This window comes from Rhinatrema bivittatum, chromosome 8, assembly GCF_901001135.1.
Source record: "Rhinatrema bivittatum chromosome 8, aRhiBiv1.1, whole genome shotgun sequence".
NCBI classification, from domain to species: Eukaryota; Metazoa; Chordata; class Amphibia; order Gymnophiona; family Rhinatrematidae; genus Rhinatrema; species Rhinatrema bivittatum.
In genome coordinates, this window is record NC_042622.1 from 256,308,352 (window position 1) to 256,324,864 (window position 16,513).

Genomic DNA, 16,513 nt, shown 5'->3' on the forward strand with positions numbered 1-16,513 from the left:
ATAAATACTTACCTGTTACTCTTGGCTCTTAGTAACCTTTTGGTTCTATTTCCCTTCCACCCCCACCATTAATGTAGAGAGCAGTGATGGAGCTGCATCTAAATGAAATATCAAGCTTAATTAGTAACCGCCGCAATAAGCAAGCTACACCCATGCTTATTTGTTTACCCAGACTATGTAATTCAGTCCTTGTTGGTTGTTCCTCATTCCCTCTGCCGTTGAAGCAGAGAGCTATGCTGGATATGCATTGAAAGTGAAGTATCAGGCTTATTTGGTTTGGGGTAGTAACAGCCGTAACAAGCAAGCTACTCCCCACTTTTTTGTGAATGCAAATCCTTTTTTCCACATTTCCTCTTGCCGTTGAAGCTTAGAGCAGTGTTGGAGTCGCATTAACCGTGTGTATGTTTATTGAATAAGGGTATTATCTCCAGGTAGTAGCCGTCATTCCCGCGAGCCACCCACTCTTCATTCACGTCCTCTTGACTTTATGGATCCACAGTGTTTATCCCACGCCCCTTTGAAGTCCTTCACAGTTCTGGTCTTCACCACTTCCTCCGGAAGGGCATTCCAGGTATCCACCACCCTCTCCGTGAAGAAATACTTCCTGACATTGGTTCTGAGTCTTCCTCCCTGGAGCTTCAAATCGTGACCCCTGGTTCTGCTGATTTTTTTCCCCGACGGAAAAGGTTTCTTGTTGTCTTTGGATCATTAAAACCTTTCAAGTATCTGAAAGTCTGTATCATATCACCTCTGCTCCTCCTTTCCTCCAGGGTGTACATATTGAGATTCTTCAATCTCTCCTCATAAGTCATTCGTTGAAGACCTTCCACCTTTTTGGTCGCCCTTCTCTGGATCGCCTCCATCCTGTCTCTATCTCTTCGGAGATACGGTCTCCAGAACTGAACACAGTGCTCCAGGTGAGGCCTTACCAAGGACCTGTACAAGGGGATAATCACTTCCCTTTTCTTACTCGATATTGCTCTCTCTATGCATCCCAGCATTCTTCTGGCTTTAGCTATCGCCTTGTCACATTGTTTCGCCGACTTCAGATCATTAGACACTATCATCCCGAGGTCTCTCTCCTGCTCCGTGCACATCAGCCTTTCTCCCCCCCATCGAATACAGTTCATTCGGATTTCCACTCCCCATATGCATGACTCTGCACTTCTTGGCATTGAATCTCAGCTGTCATATCTTCGACCACTCTTCCAGCTTCCTTAAATCCCGGTTCATTCTCTCCACTCCTTCCGGCGTGTCCACTCTGTTGCAGATCTTAGTGTCATCCGCAAAAAGACAAATTTTACCTTCTATCCCGTCCGCAATGTCGCTCACAAAGATATTGAACAGGACCGGTCCCAATACCGATCCTTGCGGTACACCGCTTAAAACCGCTCTCTCTTCAGAGAAAGTTCCATTTACCATCACACATTGTCTTCTGTCTATCAACCAGTTTGCAATCCAGGCCACCACCTCAGCACTCACTTCTAAGCTTCTCATTTTATTCACCAGTCTCCTGTGCGGGACCGTGTCAAAAGCTTTGCTGAAATCCAAGTAGATGACATTGAGTGCTCTTCCTTGATCCAATTCCTTGGTTACCCAGTCAAAAAAGTCAATCAGATTTGTCTGACAGGATCTTCCCCTGGTGAATCCATGCTGCCTCTGGTCCAGCTATTCTCCCGACTGTAGAGAGTTCACTATTCTCTCTTTTAACAGTGACTCCATTACTTTTCCCACCACCGAAGTGAGGCTAACCGGCCTGTTGTTACCTGCCTCTTCTCTGTTCCCACTCTTGTGAAGAGGGACCACCACTGGTCTTCTCCAATCACTCGGCACCACTCCTGTTTCTAGGGATCTATTGAACAGGTCACACAGCGGACCCGCCAGCACATCTCTGAGCTCCCTCAGTATCCTGGATGAACTTCATCAGGCCCCATGGCTTTGTCCACTTTCAGTTTCTCCAGCTGTTCCCATACATTTTCTACTGTAAATGGAGTTACATCTACTCCACTCCCCTCCAGTTTCTTGTTAACTAGCGACAGTCCTTCTCCAGGGTCCTCTTTAGTGAACACCGAACGGAAGTATTCGTTTCCCTGTACGTACCAGGATCAGTCCAGGACACCTGGGTTGTGACCCCGCACCAGTAGATGGAGACAGATTAAAACTTGTGGGCGGAGCCATATATGCTCCTGTGTCAGTCTCAGCCCCTCAGTCTTACTCTGTCTCCAGTAGGTGGTGCAGGTGTAGTCACAGCCTCTGGGTGCCCTGAGGACTGATACTTAGTTTAGTCAGGGTTATTTTACTTATTTTGGTTATTTTAAGCTCAGTTTGTATTTTTTGATTCTAATTCTGGTTAGAGTAGTTAAAAGAAGCTGTCCGTCCTGCCTCCCAGGGGGGTGGGAAAGTTCTGAGAGGACCATCCCCCCCTGGTTGAGGCCGCTGCTGAGGGTCGAGGACCCGAACTACTAAAGCAGCAGCGTCAGGGGTGACACCGGGGAGCCCGGTTCACTCACCCCCAACAGGAGCAGGAACCCCAGGACCCTGGACAGCGGCAGGTTTGATTTAAAAAAAAAAAAAAAAAGTGTGTTTTTAATTTCTTTTGTTTGTGCTGGCTCTCCGTTTCTTCTTCGCCGTGGGGGGGGGAAAAGGTCCTCGGTTCGGCAAGGGGAGGGGAGTTTTTCGGCATTCAAATCTTTATTTTTATTTTTCATTTTTCTTCACGTTTTCCCGCCGCGGCCGCGAGAATGCCTAGGGGCACAACTTGCCGCGCTTGCGGCTCGGCGCGCGCGCGCGGCTCTCTCGTAAGGGAATTTGTTCTGCATGCGTCCCGGGCGGGGAGGGACCGTCTACGTCAGGTAAGGGGGTCCGTTCCCGGTCGGTACGGTCGCCGTCGCGCACTCCCACCGCTTCTATCACGCCAGCTGACTCCTTCCCGCTCAGTGCAGGAGCGGCGGCCATCTTGGCATCAGTTCACGAAGTTGTGCAGGAACCTGCAGGGGTTTCTGCCGCGCCTCCCGCGTTATCTCCTCAACAACGGCCTTCGGGGGGGGCTTCCGCTGGGGGGGCTGAGTCCCCGGATGAGGCTGGCGAGGAAACGGACTCCTCAGATTCGGGGTCTTCGTTTTCGGCGGATTTTGCCCTCCTGCTGCGAAAAGTTTTAAAATATAAGGGCCGCAGGCGCAAGGAGCTTCATGGCCACTCTAAAAGGGATACTCCAAGGAAGAAAAAATCTCGGGATGACCCTGCGACAGGAAATCGGACACCAAGAGGTATCCCGCAGGATACAGAATCCGAGTCCACCTCACAAGATGAGGTAGATCCGCCCGACGAGCCCCTGATGGGGGCCGATGGCGCGTCAGGGGACAGTTCTGCCCAGACGGGGCTGGGCAAACCTTCGCAAACCGGTGATGGGGACGACCCGAAGGTGGTACGCCTTTTCCGAAGGGACGAGCTGTCCCCGCTTATCCCGGCAATCCTTAGTGAGTTAGGGGTTGAAGCCCCACCGACAGTCTCGCGCCCCGGAGCAACTATGGACCCGGTCCTGCTAGGACTCACTGGTCCAGCGGTAGCCTTCCCATTCCATTTCTCGGCGTCTGACATTTTGTTTCGGGAGTGGGATACTCCTGAGCTAGGACTGAAGGTATCTAAGGCAATGGATAAGCTCTACCCTTTGGCTTCTTCGGCTTCCAAAGGTGGATTCAGCGGTGTCGGCGGTAACTAAACGTTCCACGATTCCGGTCACTGGGGCCACAGCCCTTAGAGACATACAGGACAGGAAGCTAGAGGTGCAGCTCAAAAAGATCTTCGAGGTCTCAGCGTTGGGGGTCCGGGCTGCCATTTGTAGCAACTATGCCATGCGGGCTAGTTTGCGCTGGGCCCAAGTTCTACAGGCGAATGCAGGTCTTTCTCCTGAAGAGGCCACGCAGGCGGATCGCCTAGAGGCTGCCATTGCTTATAGTGCGGATGCTCTCTATGACCTACTACGTACTTCAGCAAGATCCATGGTTTCTGCAGTCTCGGCGCGTCGCTTGCTTTGGCTTCGCAATTGGTCGGCGGATGGATCCTCCAAGGCTCACCTTGGAGCCCTGCCCTTCAAGGGGAAGTTGTTATTCGGCAAAGAGTTGGATGATCTCATGCTTTCTCTTGGAGAGAACAGAGCTTTTAAACTCCCAGAAGACAGGTCCAGAGCCCGATCCTCCTATTCGTCCAGGTCCCGGTTCCGAGGTAACAAGAGATCTCGTCCACAGAGGTCCTCGGCTCCTTCTTATCGCTCAACTTCTTCCCGGGCCTCTTCGTGGCCACAGTCCTTTCGTGGGAAACGTTACGGCAGACAGGGAGGCACCCCGTCCGGCACGGGTCCCAAAGCCTCTCAATGAGATACGGCGGGTCCATTCCTTACGGCAACCAAGGACCTCCGTTCCAAACGTAGGGGCGAGGTTGACTTTGTTTTTCGAGGAATGGACCAACATAACGTCCGATCAGTGGGTCCTCAATGTAATAAGGCACGGTTACGCGTTAGATTTTGTACGGACTCCAACGGACAAGTTCCTGATGTCGCCCTGCAAGTGCCCAAAAAAGACGATGGCAGTGCTAAGCACTCTCAGGCGCCTGGAGGACTTAGGAGCAATCGTCCCCGTACCTCCCAATCAGCAAGGCGCAGGTCGTTATTCCATCTACTTCATCGTGCCAAAGAAGGACGGCACGTTCCGGCCAATTTTGGATCTCAAAGGGGTAAACAAATGTCTGCGCATTCCACACTTCAAGATGGAAACAATTCGGTCAGTGATTGCCTCAGTTCGTCCAGGCGAATTCATGGCCTCTTTAGATCTCACGGAGGCGTACCTCCACGTCGGAATTCAGCCGTTTTTCCAGAGGTTCCTCAGATTTTGCATCTTGGGCAGACACTACCAATTTCGGGCTCTTCCCTTCGGCCTCGCCACGGCTCCGCGAACATTTACAAAGGTAATGGTAGTAGTGGCGGCTCACCTTCGACGAGAGGGGTTCCTGGTGCACCCCTACTTGGACGATTGGCTGATTCGGGCCAAGTCTGAAACCCGTTGCCGTCAGGCGGTGGCCAGAGTCCTCCAGTTGTTGCAGACCTTAGGTTGGGTTGTCAATCTCAACAAGAGTCAGCTTGTTCCTACCCAGTCCTTGGAATACCTGGGAGCTCTATTCGACACGAAGCAGGGCAAGGTTTTTCTGTCCACGGATCGTGCACGCAAGCTTCAGTCTCAAGTGCGTCGGTTATTAAGTCTTCAACTGCTGCTGGTTTGCGATTATCTGACGGTTCTGGGGTCTATGGCGTCCACACTGGCGTTGGTTCCTTGGGCTTTTGCTCATCTACGACCATTACAATTTGCATTGCTCTCCCGTTGGAAGCCGGTGTCAGAAGAGTTCCACCTACCACTTCCACTCACGGCACAGGCGCGGGAGAGTCTTCACTGGTGGCTCGATTCGGGCCATCTTACTTGCGGAGTGTCTCTGTTGGTCCCCGACTGGACAGTGGTGACGACGGATGCCAGTCTCTCCGGTTGGGGAGCGGTTTGCCTAGACAAGTCGGTACAGGGCCGATGGTCCTCCGTCCAGTCGCAGTGGTCCATCAACCTTCTGGAAACCAGAGCGGTGCGCCTGGCTCTGCAAGCCTTCCTCCCGTTGGTCCAGGGGAAAGCGGTCCGTGTGTTGTCGGACAATGCAACAACAGTATCGTATATCAATCGCCAAGGGGGGACAAGAAGTCCACTTGTGGCGGAAGAGGCAAAGATTCTGATGAGCTGGGCAGAATGCCATCTCAACTCCATAGCAGCGTCTCACATTGCCGGGGTCGACAATGTTCAGGCGGACTTCCTCAGTCGACACCACCTCGACCCCGGGGAATGGGAGCTAACGGACGATGCGTTTCGTCTCATTTGCGAACGGTGGGGGCTGCCCCACATGGACCTGATGGCCACGTGGCACAACGCGAAGGCTCCTCGGTTTTACAGTCGACGTCGAGAGCGAGGAGCCGAGGGCGTCGATGCGTTGGTTCTTCCTTGGCCACCGAATGTGTTGCTGTACGTATTTCCTCCGTGGCCAATGATAGGCAAGATCTTAAGGCACATAGAGTTGCACCCATTCAACGTGATCATGGTAGCACCGGAGTGGCCACGGCGCCCTTGGTTCGCGGATCTCGTTCAGCTGTCGGTGGATGCTCCCCTTCGGCTACAGGGGTTTCCGGGGCTCCTCCTTCAAGGCCCCGTTTGTTTGGAGGATGCGGATCACTTCTGTCTCGCGGCATGGCTTTTGAGAGGCAACGCCTAAAGAGAAAAGGCTATTCAGATGCGGTGGTAGCCACGTTACTGCGGTCCAGAAAGCAGTCTACGTCCTTGGCTTACGTACGTGTCTGGGTAGTTTTTGAGGAATGGTGTGTCAGCCGAGTGCTAGATCCCATTTCAGCTTCCGTCTCGGATGTTCTGGCTTTCCTTCAGGCCGGCCTAGCCAAAGGGCTTTCATGTAGTACCCTTCGTGTACAGGTGGCAGCGATTGGTTGTTTGCGGGGTAAGGTTCGCGGTTCCTCTTTGGCCTTGCATCCGGATGTCTCTCATTTTCTTCGAGGGGCTAAGCATCTTCGCCCGCCACTACAACATCCGTGTCCCTCCTGGAATCTTAATTGGGTCCTTTCTACTTTGTCTGCGGCTCCGTTCGAACCCTTAAAACGGTCTACTCTTAAGGATCTTACTTTGAAAACTGTTTTCCTAGTTGCGATTACATCGGCTCGGAGAGTCTCGGAATTACAGGCTTTGTCTTGTCGGGAGCCATTCTTGCGGATTTCTGATGCGGGAGTTTCCCTGCGTGCGGTTCCGTCTTTTTTGCCAAAAGTGGTGTCACCGTTTCATTTGAACCAGTCTATTGAGCTTCCTGCTTTCGCAGGTGCCGAATACTCGGACCCGCAATGGAAGGATCTGCGGAAGTTGGATGTGCGGAGGGTCCTCCTCCGTTATTTAGAAGTCACTAACCCTTTCCGGGTGTCTGATCATCTTTTTGTCCTTTTCTCTGGTCCAAAGAAAGGGGGTCCGGCTTCCAGGACGACAATCGCACGGTGGCTTAAGGAAGCCATCGGCTCAGCGTATGTGTTACGAGGGAAGCCTATCCCAAACGGTCTCAGGGCTCATTCCACAAGAGCTCATGCTGCGTCTTGGGCGGAATCTTCTCAGGTGTCGCCTCAAGAGATTTGTAGGGCAGCTACCTGGAAGTCCTTACATACCTTCATTAGACACTATCGGTTGGATGTTCAGGCTGCGGATTCCGGGGGTTTTGGAGAGAGGGTACTCCGAGCGGGACTCTCTGCTTCCCACCCTCGGTAATTTAGCTCTGGTACATCCCAGGTGTCCTGGACTGATCCTGGTACGTACAGGGAAAGGAAAATTAGTTTCTTACCTGATAATTTTCGTTCCTGTAGTACCAAGGATCAGTCCAGGATCCCGCCCGTGCTGTTGTGAAGAATCGGAGAGTCCGCTCATTTCTTTTGTTAATTATTCCGGTTATTGCTTCGCTCCCTCGTTTTGGGGTTCTGTTCCGGTTGGGGGTCCTTGAATGGCTCCCTGTTAAGGTTAGTTATTTAGTTTGGTTGTTCTGTTTTTTGTCTACTTTGACATTACGTATGACTGAGGGGCTGTGACTGGCACAGGAGCATATATGGCTCCGCCCACAAGTTTTAATCTGTCTCCATCTACTGGTGCGGGGTCACAACCCAGGTGTCCTGGACTGATCCTTGGTAGTACAGGAACGAAAATTATCAGGTAAGAAACTAATTTTCCTTTAATATTTCTGCCATTTCTTTGTCTCTCTCCACACATTGATCCTTTCCACCTTTCAATTTCACTATACCACTTTGAACTTTTCTCTTTTCACTGATGTATCTGAAAAATGTTTTGTCACCTCTCTTTACCTCCTTGGCAATCCTCTCTTTTGCTTGACTTTTTGCCGTCTTGATTAATTTCTTCGTCTCCCTCAGTTCTACCAGATATTCTTCTTTGTGCTCCTCCCTTTGGGATCTTTTATATTTCTTGAACGCTGTTCTTTTAGCCTTTATTTTGTCAGCCACCTCCTTTGAGAACCAGATAGGTTTCATTTTTCTTTTGCTTTTCTTTACTTTTCTAACATATAGATTAGTTGCCTTGGTAATTGCTTCTTTTAGATTGGTCCACTGTTGATCCACATCTCTCTCGTTCTCCCAGCCTTTTAGTTCTTCCTCCAGGTACTTCCCCATTTTATCAAAGTCCGTGTTTTTGAACTGCAAAACTTGGGTTTTTGTGCTTCTTTTCCATATCCTTTTTGTGATATTAAACTATACTGTTTGATGATCACTGGTGCTGAGGTGGGCGCCCACCTGGACATCAGAGACATTATCTCCATTAGTGATCTGAGGAAGCTTGATGTGCGCTGGGTACTGTTGCGTTATCTGGAGGTTACCAATGGCTTTTGTATGTCGGACCATCTCTTTGTGCTCTGGAGTGGCCCCAAAAGAGGGCATAAGACGTCTAGGGCGACGATCACTCGTTGGTTGAAAGAGGCTATTGGTTCGGTGTACCTGCTTCATGGCTGGCCATTTCCAGTCTGTCTTTGAGCACATTCTACCTGTTCGCAGGCAGCCTCGTGGGCAGAATGTCAGCAAATTTTGCTGCAAGAGATTTGTCGGGCGGCCACTTGGAAGTCTTTGCACACCTTTGCTAGACATTACCGGTTGGACGTTCAGGCCCCAGGATAGGGGGTGTTTGGTGAAGGTGTGATCCCTGCGTAGTGGAGCTCTGGTACATCCCAGGAGTCTGGACTGATCCGGGTACGACAGGGAAAGGAAAATTTGGTTCTTACCTGCTAATTTTTATTCCTGTAGTACCACGGACCAGTCCAGAGTCCCGCCCTTTTGGTATGAGAGTCCGCTCATTCAATACTTCCTTATATTCTCTGCAGACTAGTTCAAAAGTTTTCCAAGTTTGTTTCAGGGGTTCTGTTCCCACTGGAGGTTAGTGAGTGGGACGTGTGAGTTGCAGGGTTTTCTTTCCCCAGTCCTTGAGGGGATGAAATTCAAATTAAAGTAATTTATTGATTTTTAAAATGTTCTGCTTTCACAGTGTAATACTGATGGACTGTAGGTGGCACCTCAGGGTATAGGGCAGAGTCAGTCAAAACTTCTCTGTCTCCATTTGCTGGTGGGGAGGCAAAACCCAGGAGTCTGGACTGATCCATGGTACTACAGGAACAAAAATTAGCAGGTAAGATCCAATTTTCCTTTCATGGTGCAGGGCTCCTGTACTCAGGATTATGCATGTAAAACACTGTGCACAAAAAATTGTTTTTGTTCACATAAATCATAATTTGTACATGCTAAGCATATTCTTGTGTGGACATTTTGTAGTTAGTGTGTTTACATTTTTTATAACGCCCGATGCTTTAGCATACTAAGAGCTTATTGTGTCAGATGTTACTTTTTTTTTTTTTAGTGCATGGACAAAGAAAATGTGTGCTGAAGTTCAGCGTGCATTTTTTTTTACTCACCTCACCACATTGTTTGCTTCTTTCCTGTGTGAGAGAGCCTTCCTCACCCTCTTCCCTATTCATCCTCTGCTTCCTCCCTGTGTTAGTCTTCCTCACTTCTCTCCCATTTTCTGCTTGTGTCTCTATTTCCTCCCCATGTAAAAGAGTCAGATTGCAGGGTGTGGGAGAAAAGCCCTGCAGGAGGGAGGGGAGGGCAAAAGAAGATTTATAAAGGAGAGCCAAAGAGAAACTTATCCCAGGGAAGGTTCCATATTGAGAGACAAATGGGAAGGATCTGCTGGAGTCAGAGAAATACTGAAGGTTTACAGAGGGCGCACCAGTTATGAGGCACCGCCCTCTCAGTTTTTGCTCTGACTCCATCTGCTGGAAGGGGGACATAACCCACGGTCTGGACTGATCCTGGTACGTACAGGGAACATAAAGTGATGCTTTTGTATTTTTCGATCTCTTCTCTTGTTGTCCAGGCCTCCTGCTACCTGAAGCAAGGCAAGTACAAGAATGCAGAGGCTCTGTACAAAGAGATCCTGACCCAGGCTCATGAGAAGGAGTTTGGCTCTGTGGATGGTGAGTGCGGCTGTCTACTATTCCAAGGCAGGTACGTGGATAATTTACAGCAGGGCGAAGAGGGACTTTCGGCATGCTCTCAGCTTGAGGAGCAGAAGCCAGCATCAGGAATGAAACCTGTGCCATGTTCCTAGCCCCAGGTTGTGAAGGATTTTAGTCTTACATGGTTTATCTGACATTTAATCAGATAAAATAAGGTCTCTAGTTCATTTTAAGGAAGCAGAATGTCTGCACCTTTCTTTAGGTAGTTAATGAGCTTATTTATCTAATAGTATACAAATGTTTTATACAATAGATGTAATTTGTTTTAAATTTCTGGTTTACAGAGCAAAGCCTTCTTGTGGCACAAGTTATGCAAACAAACCTAGATCAGTCCAGACTCCTGTCTGTCTCTTCTCCTCTTCTCTCCGTCTCCTGGTACAGGTGATTGAAGTTGTACCTATCTACCTTATAAATGGGCTCTGACCGACAGCCCGCAAATGCGCAGTAGAGAGCAGCTCTACCGCGCATGTGCGGGCCAGCACGTTGGTCAGAGCCGTGCGTGCCCGAAACAAAAAACATGGTGGTGGGGCCGCAGGAGCGGCGGCGGCCGCGAAGCAGGAGCGGGAGGAGGAGCAGAGGCGCCGCGCGCGAGTGACACCCCCCCCCCCCCCCCGAGATCTGCCGGCAGGAGCGGCAGGAGAAGCAGCGCCGCGGTGCGCGAGTGACACCCCCCCCCCCGAGATCTGCCGGCAGGAGCGGGAGGAGAAGGTGGTGAGAGGGAAGGTGAGAGAGAGAGAGGGAGGGAGGTGACAGAGGGAGGTGAGAGAGAGGGAGGGAGGGAAGGTGAGAGAGAGGGAGGTGAGAGAGAGGGTGAGGGAGGTGAGAGAGAGGGTGAGGGAGGTGAGAGGGGGGGGTGAGGGGAGGGGGGGAGGGAGGGGGAGGGAGGGTGAGGGAGGTGAGAGGGGGGGAGGGAGGAGGAGGGGGGAGAGAATGAAGGAAGAGGGAGAATGAGGGGGAGGGAGTGGGGAAGGAAACGGACCGAGCCCGTTGTTACGGGCTTAACGGCTAGTCTTTAAATAAATCAAAGCTATCCATGAAGTTAGCAAGTAGCACATTTAAGACTAATCGGAGAAAGTTCTTTTTCACTCAAAGCACAATAAAGCTCTGGAATTTGTTGCCAGATGGCGTGGTTAGTGCAGTAAGTGTAGCTGGGTTCAAAAAAGGTTTGGATAAGTTCTTGGAGGAGAAGTCCATTAACTGCTATTAATCAAGTTTACTTAGGGAATAGCCACTTCTATTAATTGCATCAGTAGTATGGGATCTTCTTGGTGTTTGGGTAATTGCCAGGTTCTTGTGGCCTGGTTTGGCCTCTGTTGGAAACAGGATGCTGGGCTTGATGGACCCTTGGTCTGACCCAGCATGGCAATTTCTTATGTTCTTATTCATTCCTGCCAGCAGATGGAGACAGAGAAAGTTTTACTGACACTGCCTCATAAACCCCAGTGCCACCTACAGTTCCTCAGTATTTCTCTGTCTCCAGCAGATGGCAGAGGCTGTAAAACCTGCAGTTCTGCGCTTTTTTTTTCTAGGACTGTATACTTCTGAGCCTTCCTCCCAAGGGTTTCTTTTGGTTACTTCAGGATTTCTTGTGGTACCTACCCCGTCCGGTTGAGGCGGACGGGCCGGGGGTTGTCACCCTTTTGTGTGTCCGTCTGTGCGCTCGCCTTGTCCAGATCCCTCCCTTCGCGAGGCCACTCTGGCGCCTGCAGGCTTCAAGGCGGGTTTTTGTTTTAAGTTCCCCCTGTTTCCTGAGCCGGCCTGTTCCTTTTTAGTTCAGGCTCTAAGTCTGTGTCTCTTTTTGAGAAAGTAAGAAAAAAGAAAACAGGCAGCAGCACAGCTGTGCGGGCAATTTCCTCTTCAGCTTGCCAGCAAGATCGGCCCGTTTTAGGGGAGGGGGGGGGGGGGACTGGTCTTTGGGAATTTTTTTCTTTCAGGTTTCCCCTCTTCGGCTCCTTTCCCCAGCATGGCCTGTGGTGCCGCGTGCGGAGCCTGCAGCTCGGCATGATCGCGGCTGAACCGTGCAAGTCTCTGCATGGCTTGTTCAGAGGGCGGTGAAGGCTCCTCCAGAGCTTCTCTGCCCGCAAAGCGCCATCGCGGCTTGGCCGATTGCGGTCCTACTCTTGGCGGTGGCTCTGTCCTCTGTGCTAGTTCTTCCTCAGACGACACGGGAATGGTGGCCATCTTGGATTTTTCAGCAGCTGTTCCCGCACCATTGGGGAGAGTGGGGGAGGGGGCACCATGTTTGTCCCCAGCCAGATCCTACTTTGCTATTAGTCGGGGCTGGGGGGGGGAGGAAGCCGCAATTTTGCCCGTTCCTGCCGTTTCCCCTGAGGGAGCTAAGACAGGGATAGTGTTTTCTCCAGAATTCGAGCTGCTGCTCCATGATACATTTTTGGCCAGTCAGCAGCCCTCTAGTGTTCAGAATTTGGTCAGGCATGTTCAGGCACAATCCGGTGGGGGGGCAGCTGGGGCTCCTTCTATTCAGCTGGTTCTGGTTCTGCCCAGCTGAACAGGTCTGCTATGTTCCTAGTTCGCAGGCTACTTGATCCCCCAGGGTCTGGCTCTGCTGGATCTGAACAAGCTCCCAGGGATACAGGGGAAGAGCCTGTCCATGGAGAACCGGCAGGTCAGGTTGATCTGGCGACCAGTGATACAAGTATGGGGGACGACCTGGGGATCTCTCCTCCCAGGTTAGAGGATCCGAAGGAGTTTCGCTTGTTCGAAGGTGTGGCCAGAGAAAGTCTGTCGTGGTGGCTTCAGACCCCCAATCTTCTTCGCGGAATAGACCTCGAAGTGCCAGACTGGGTGACAGTTATTACCGATGCCAGTCTCTCTGGCTGGGGAGTGGTTTGTCAACATCATTCTGTCCAGGGTATTTGGTCTGCGAGAGAATCTGCATGGTCTATCAATCGTTTGGAGACCAGGGTGGTCCGGTTAGCCTTGAAGGAGTTCTTACCGTTGATAAAACGGTGCTCTGTGCGGATTCTTTCCGACAATGCGACAACAGTGGTGAACCTCAATCAGCAGGGTGATACCAAGAGTCAGCCGGTAGCTCAGGAAGCACAAGCCTTAATTCATTGGGCAGAGTCTCACCTAGAGGGAATAGCTGCATCTCACATAGCTGGGGTCGAAAATGTTCAAGCGAATTTACTAAGTCGGACTCAGTTAGATGCAGGCAAGTGGTAATTGTCTGAAGCCACAATGCAACTCATCAGAGATCATTGGGGGGTCTCCTCACGTGGATCTGATGGCAACTTGCCAGAATGCCAAAGCATTTCGCTTCTTCAGTTGAAGGCGACAGTACGGGGCCGAAGGCGTTGATGCTCTAGTCCTGCCTTGGCCTCAGGGGGGTTCTGCTTTGTGTTCCCTCCTTGGCTGTTGGTGGGCAAGGTGTTGTGTCGCATAGAGAAATATCGCGGGGAAGTGATTTTGGTAGCTCTAGAGTGGCCGAGGTGTCCTTGGTTCGCGAATCTCATCAATATGGCGGTGGATGGCCCGCTTCGTTTCAATCATCTAAAGGGCCTTCTTCGTCAGGGTCCTATATTTTCAGACCAGGCCAATCACGTTTGTCTAGCGGCTTGGCTTTTGAGAGGCGGAGATTAAGGCGTAAAGGTTATCTGGAGTCTGTTGTCACTACCTTATTACAAGTCAGGAGAAATTCTACTAATCTGGCACATGTTAGAGTATGGAAAGTGTTCGAGTCCTGGTGTGCCACTCATGGAATTTGCGCCCTCCAGTCCTCCATTCCCGATATTTTGTCCTTTCTGCAAACTGGGTTTGCTAAAGGCTTATCTTCCAGCTCTCTTAGAGTTCAAGTGGTGGCCTTGGGCTGCCTTCGGGGCAAGATTGGGGATTCTGTTATTTCAGCTCATCCGGATGTTATCAGGTTCCTCAGAGGAACTAGGAATTTGCAGCCTCCGGTTAGGAGAGTTTGTCCCTCCTGGAACCTTAATCTAGACCTCTGCGATTTGTATGCGGCACCTTTTGAGCCTCTCTGGAGAGCGCCGCTGAAAAACTTGACTCTCAAGGTAGTTTTTCTAGTAGTGATATGCTCTGCTAGGCGTATTTCGGAGTTGCAATCCCTTCCTACAAATTTCGGATTCGGGGGTTTCGTTGAGGACGGTGCCTTCCTTTCTGCCTAAAGTGGTTTCTGCTTTTCATGTCGACCCAGACGGTGGATGCTTTCCCAATGGTGGATGCATCCATTCCGCAAGCGAAAGAGCTCAAGCGATTAGATGTTTAGCAGGCTCTCGAGGTGACGAATGATTTCAGAAGGTCCAACCATCTTGTTGTTTTGTGGAGTGGCGCAAAGCAAGGTTTCAAGGCTTCTAAGACTACTATTGCGTATTGGTCGAAAGAGGCCATTGGTTCCACCTACATTACTGCCGGTTGAGAGATACTGGAGGGCTTGCGTGCTCATTCTACATGGTCACAGGCGACCTCCTGGACGGAGGCGCAGCTAGTGTCTTCTCAAGAGATTTGCAGGGCAGCGACTTGGAAGTCGCTGCATACTGTTGCTTGACACTATCGTTTTGGATGTGGGAGCTTCAGGTTCTTCTTCCTTTGGCGAGAGTGTTCTGCAAGCGGTACTCTCCAGGTCCCACCCTAAATAGGAGGCTTTGGTACATCCCAGGAGTCTGGACTGATCTGGGTACATACAGGGACAAGAAAATTGGTTCTTACCTGCTAATTTTTGTTCCTGTAGTACCACAGATCAGTCCAGAACCCGCCCGTTTTTATCTAGAGGTGGAGAGTCGCCTGTTCAGCTCTAATGTTGTCTTATGAATACAGATGATTACAGATTTGTTTGAAGTGGTTTTCAAAGTTTTTCATAGTTTTTTCAATAATTTTTGCCTCATTGTTTAGGGCATTGAATTTTCTACTTTATGCTTGGGTACAGATCTATACTGAGGAACTGCAGGTGGCACTGGGTTTTATGAGGCAGTGTCAGTAAAACTTTCTCTGTCTCCATCTGCTGGCAGGGATGAATAACCCAGGAGTCTGGACTGATCCGTGGTACTACAAGAACGAAAATTAGCAGGTAAGAACCAATTTTCTTGCACTTGCCAACTAATTATCCCCAGCTAAAAAATTAATTAAGCCAGAGTATCTTACCCTCCACCATTGTGGTCGATCTTTCTGACAAGTTTGGTATCATGTCTCAGCTGGAGAGCAGCTCACTATCTTAACCTCCGTGCAGGCAAATGACAGTTCCTGTACATACCCTAGTTCAATCCAGACAAGTGGGTTTTGCGTCCCTACCAGCAGATGGAGGCAGAGAATAAAAACTTTTCAGGCACTGCTACATAACTGGGAATGCCACCTGCAATCCCTTGGTATTTCTCTGTCTCCGGGAGATGGGAGAGGTGCAAACCTGTAGTCTGAGAGAGATTACTTTAAAAAAAATAAAATAAAATGTTTACAATTAGAATAAGAAGATGAGATCGCAAGAGCTCCCTGAGGTGTTAGGTACCTTTGTGGGTCATTCCTCAGGTAGAGTCGGGCAAGCAGGGGTTTGGTGATTTATTTATTGTTTTTCTATTCCGTCGTTCAGGCATAGCATCACAACGGTTTACACAATTGAAATAGAAATACAATGAGAAAACAATAAAACTATAGAATCTAAGAATTCAATCCAATTGAATAAAATGAAATGATAGATAAAATTATAAATAAACTAAAAACCTGTAAGATCAAACAAAAAACTCCTTACATCCTAATGACAGATACCAGCGTGTCCGTGAAGCGTTAGGCCAGCGCACCCAGGATACTGTATAGCGCTCTATACAGTAAAATGGGTTGCGCGGGCCTAACGCTTCATGGACACTTCTTGGACGCGGCTTGCATTTGCAAGCAATTTAAATACAGTATCGAGCGGTAGGTGAGCCGGACTGTGCGTGCGGCAACCGCGGGTGCGCTCGGCACTAACGCAGCTCTTCCTACCGCTCCTTACTGTATCGGCCTGCCACTGACTTAAGGCTACAACCAAATATAAAAACATTTTTAAAAGACCTAAAAACCTGGTTATTTGGCAAAGCCTCTCAAGAACACGACTGACACAAGACCATGCAACTTATTTTCTTTACTGTTTTACCTTTTATTTAATCATTTTATTTCAAATGACATTTGAAATGACAGGTACCAGGAAGTGGACGGTTCTCCTACGCTCGAGATTGCCAGTCCTCTCTCCCCTCCTCCCGAAGCAAGGCGTGAAAAGCAGCCTTGCTTTGGGAGGAGGGGGGAGAGGACTGGCAGTGTAAAGCAACGACTTACTTTTTTCGCAGCCCTCTCCGGAGACGGACATCGGCGGAGACAGACCGCGGCTCCCCTGCCTCCCGGTGAAGATGGATGCCTGCACGGGCGAAAGCGGCCCCTGTGT

At 50.1% G+C, this 16,513-nt stretch overlaps 1 protein-coding gene across 2 annotated transcripts in view; it reads left to right on the plus strand.

Moving 5' to 3' along the window:
- The window catches only part of KLC2 (kinesin light chain 2), a 176,585-nt gene that overhangs the window by 77,538 nt on the left and 82,534 nt on the right, over positions 1–16,513 (plus strand). For both annotated transcript variants that reach the window (XM_029614646.1, XM_029614645.1), the window contains exon 9: positions 9,993–10,092. In XM_029614646.1, the coding sequence (XP_029470506.1) occupies positions 9,993–10,092 (100 nt within the window). The remainder of the gene's footprint in view (positions 1–9,992; positions 10,093–16,513) is intronic.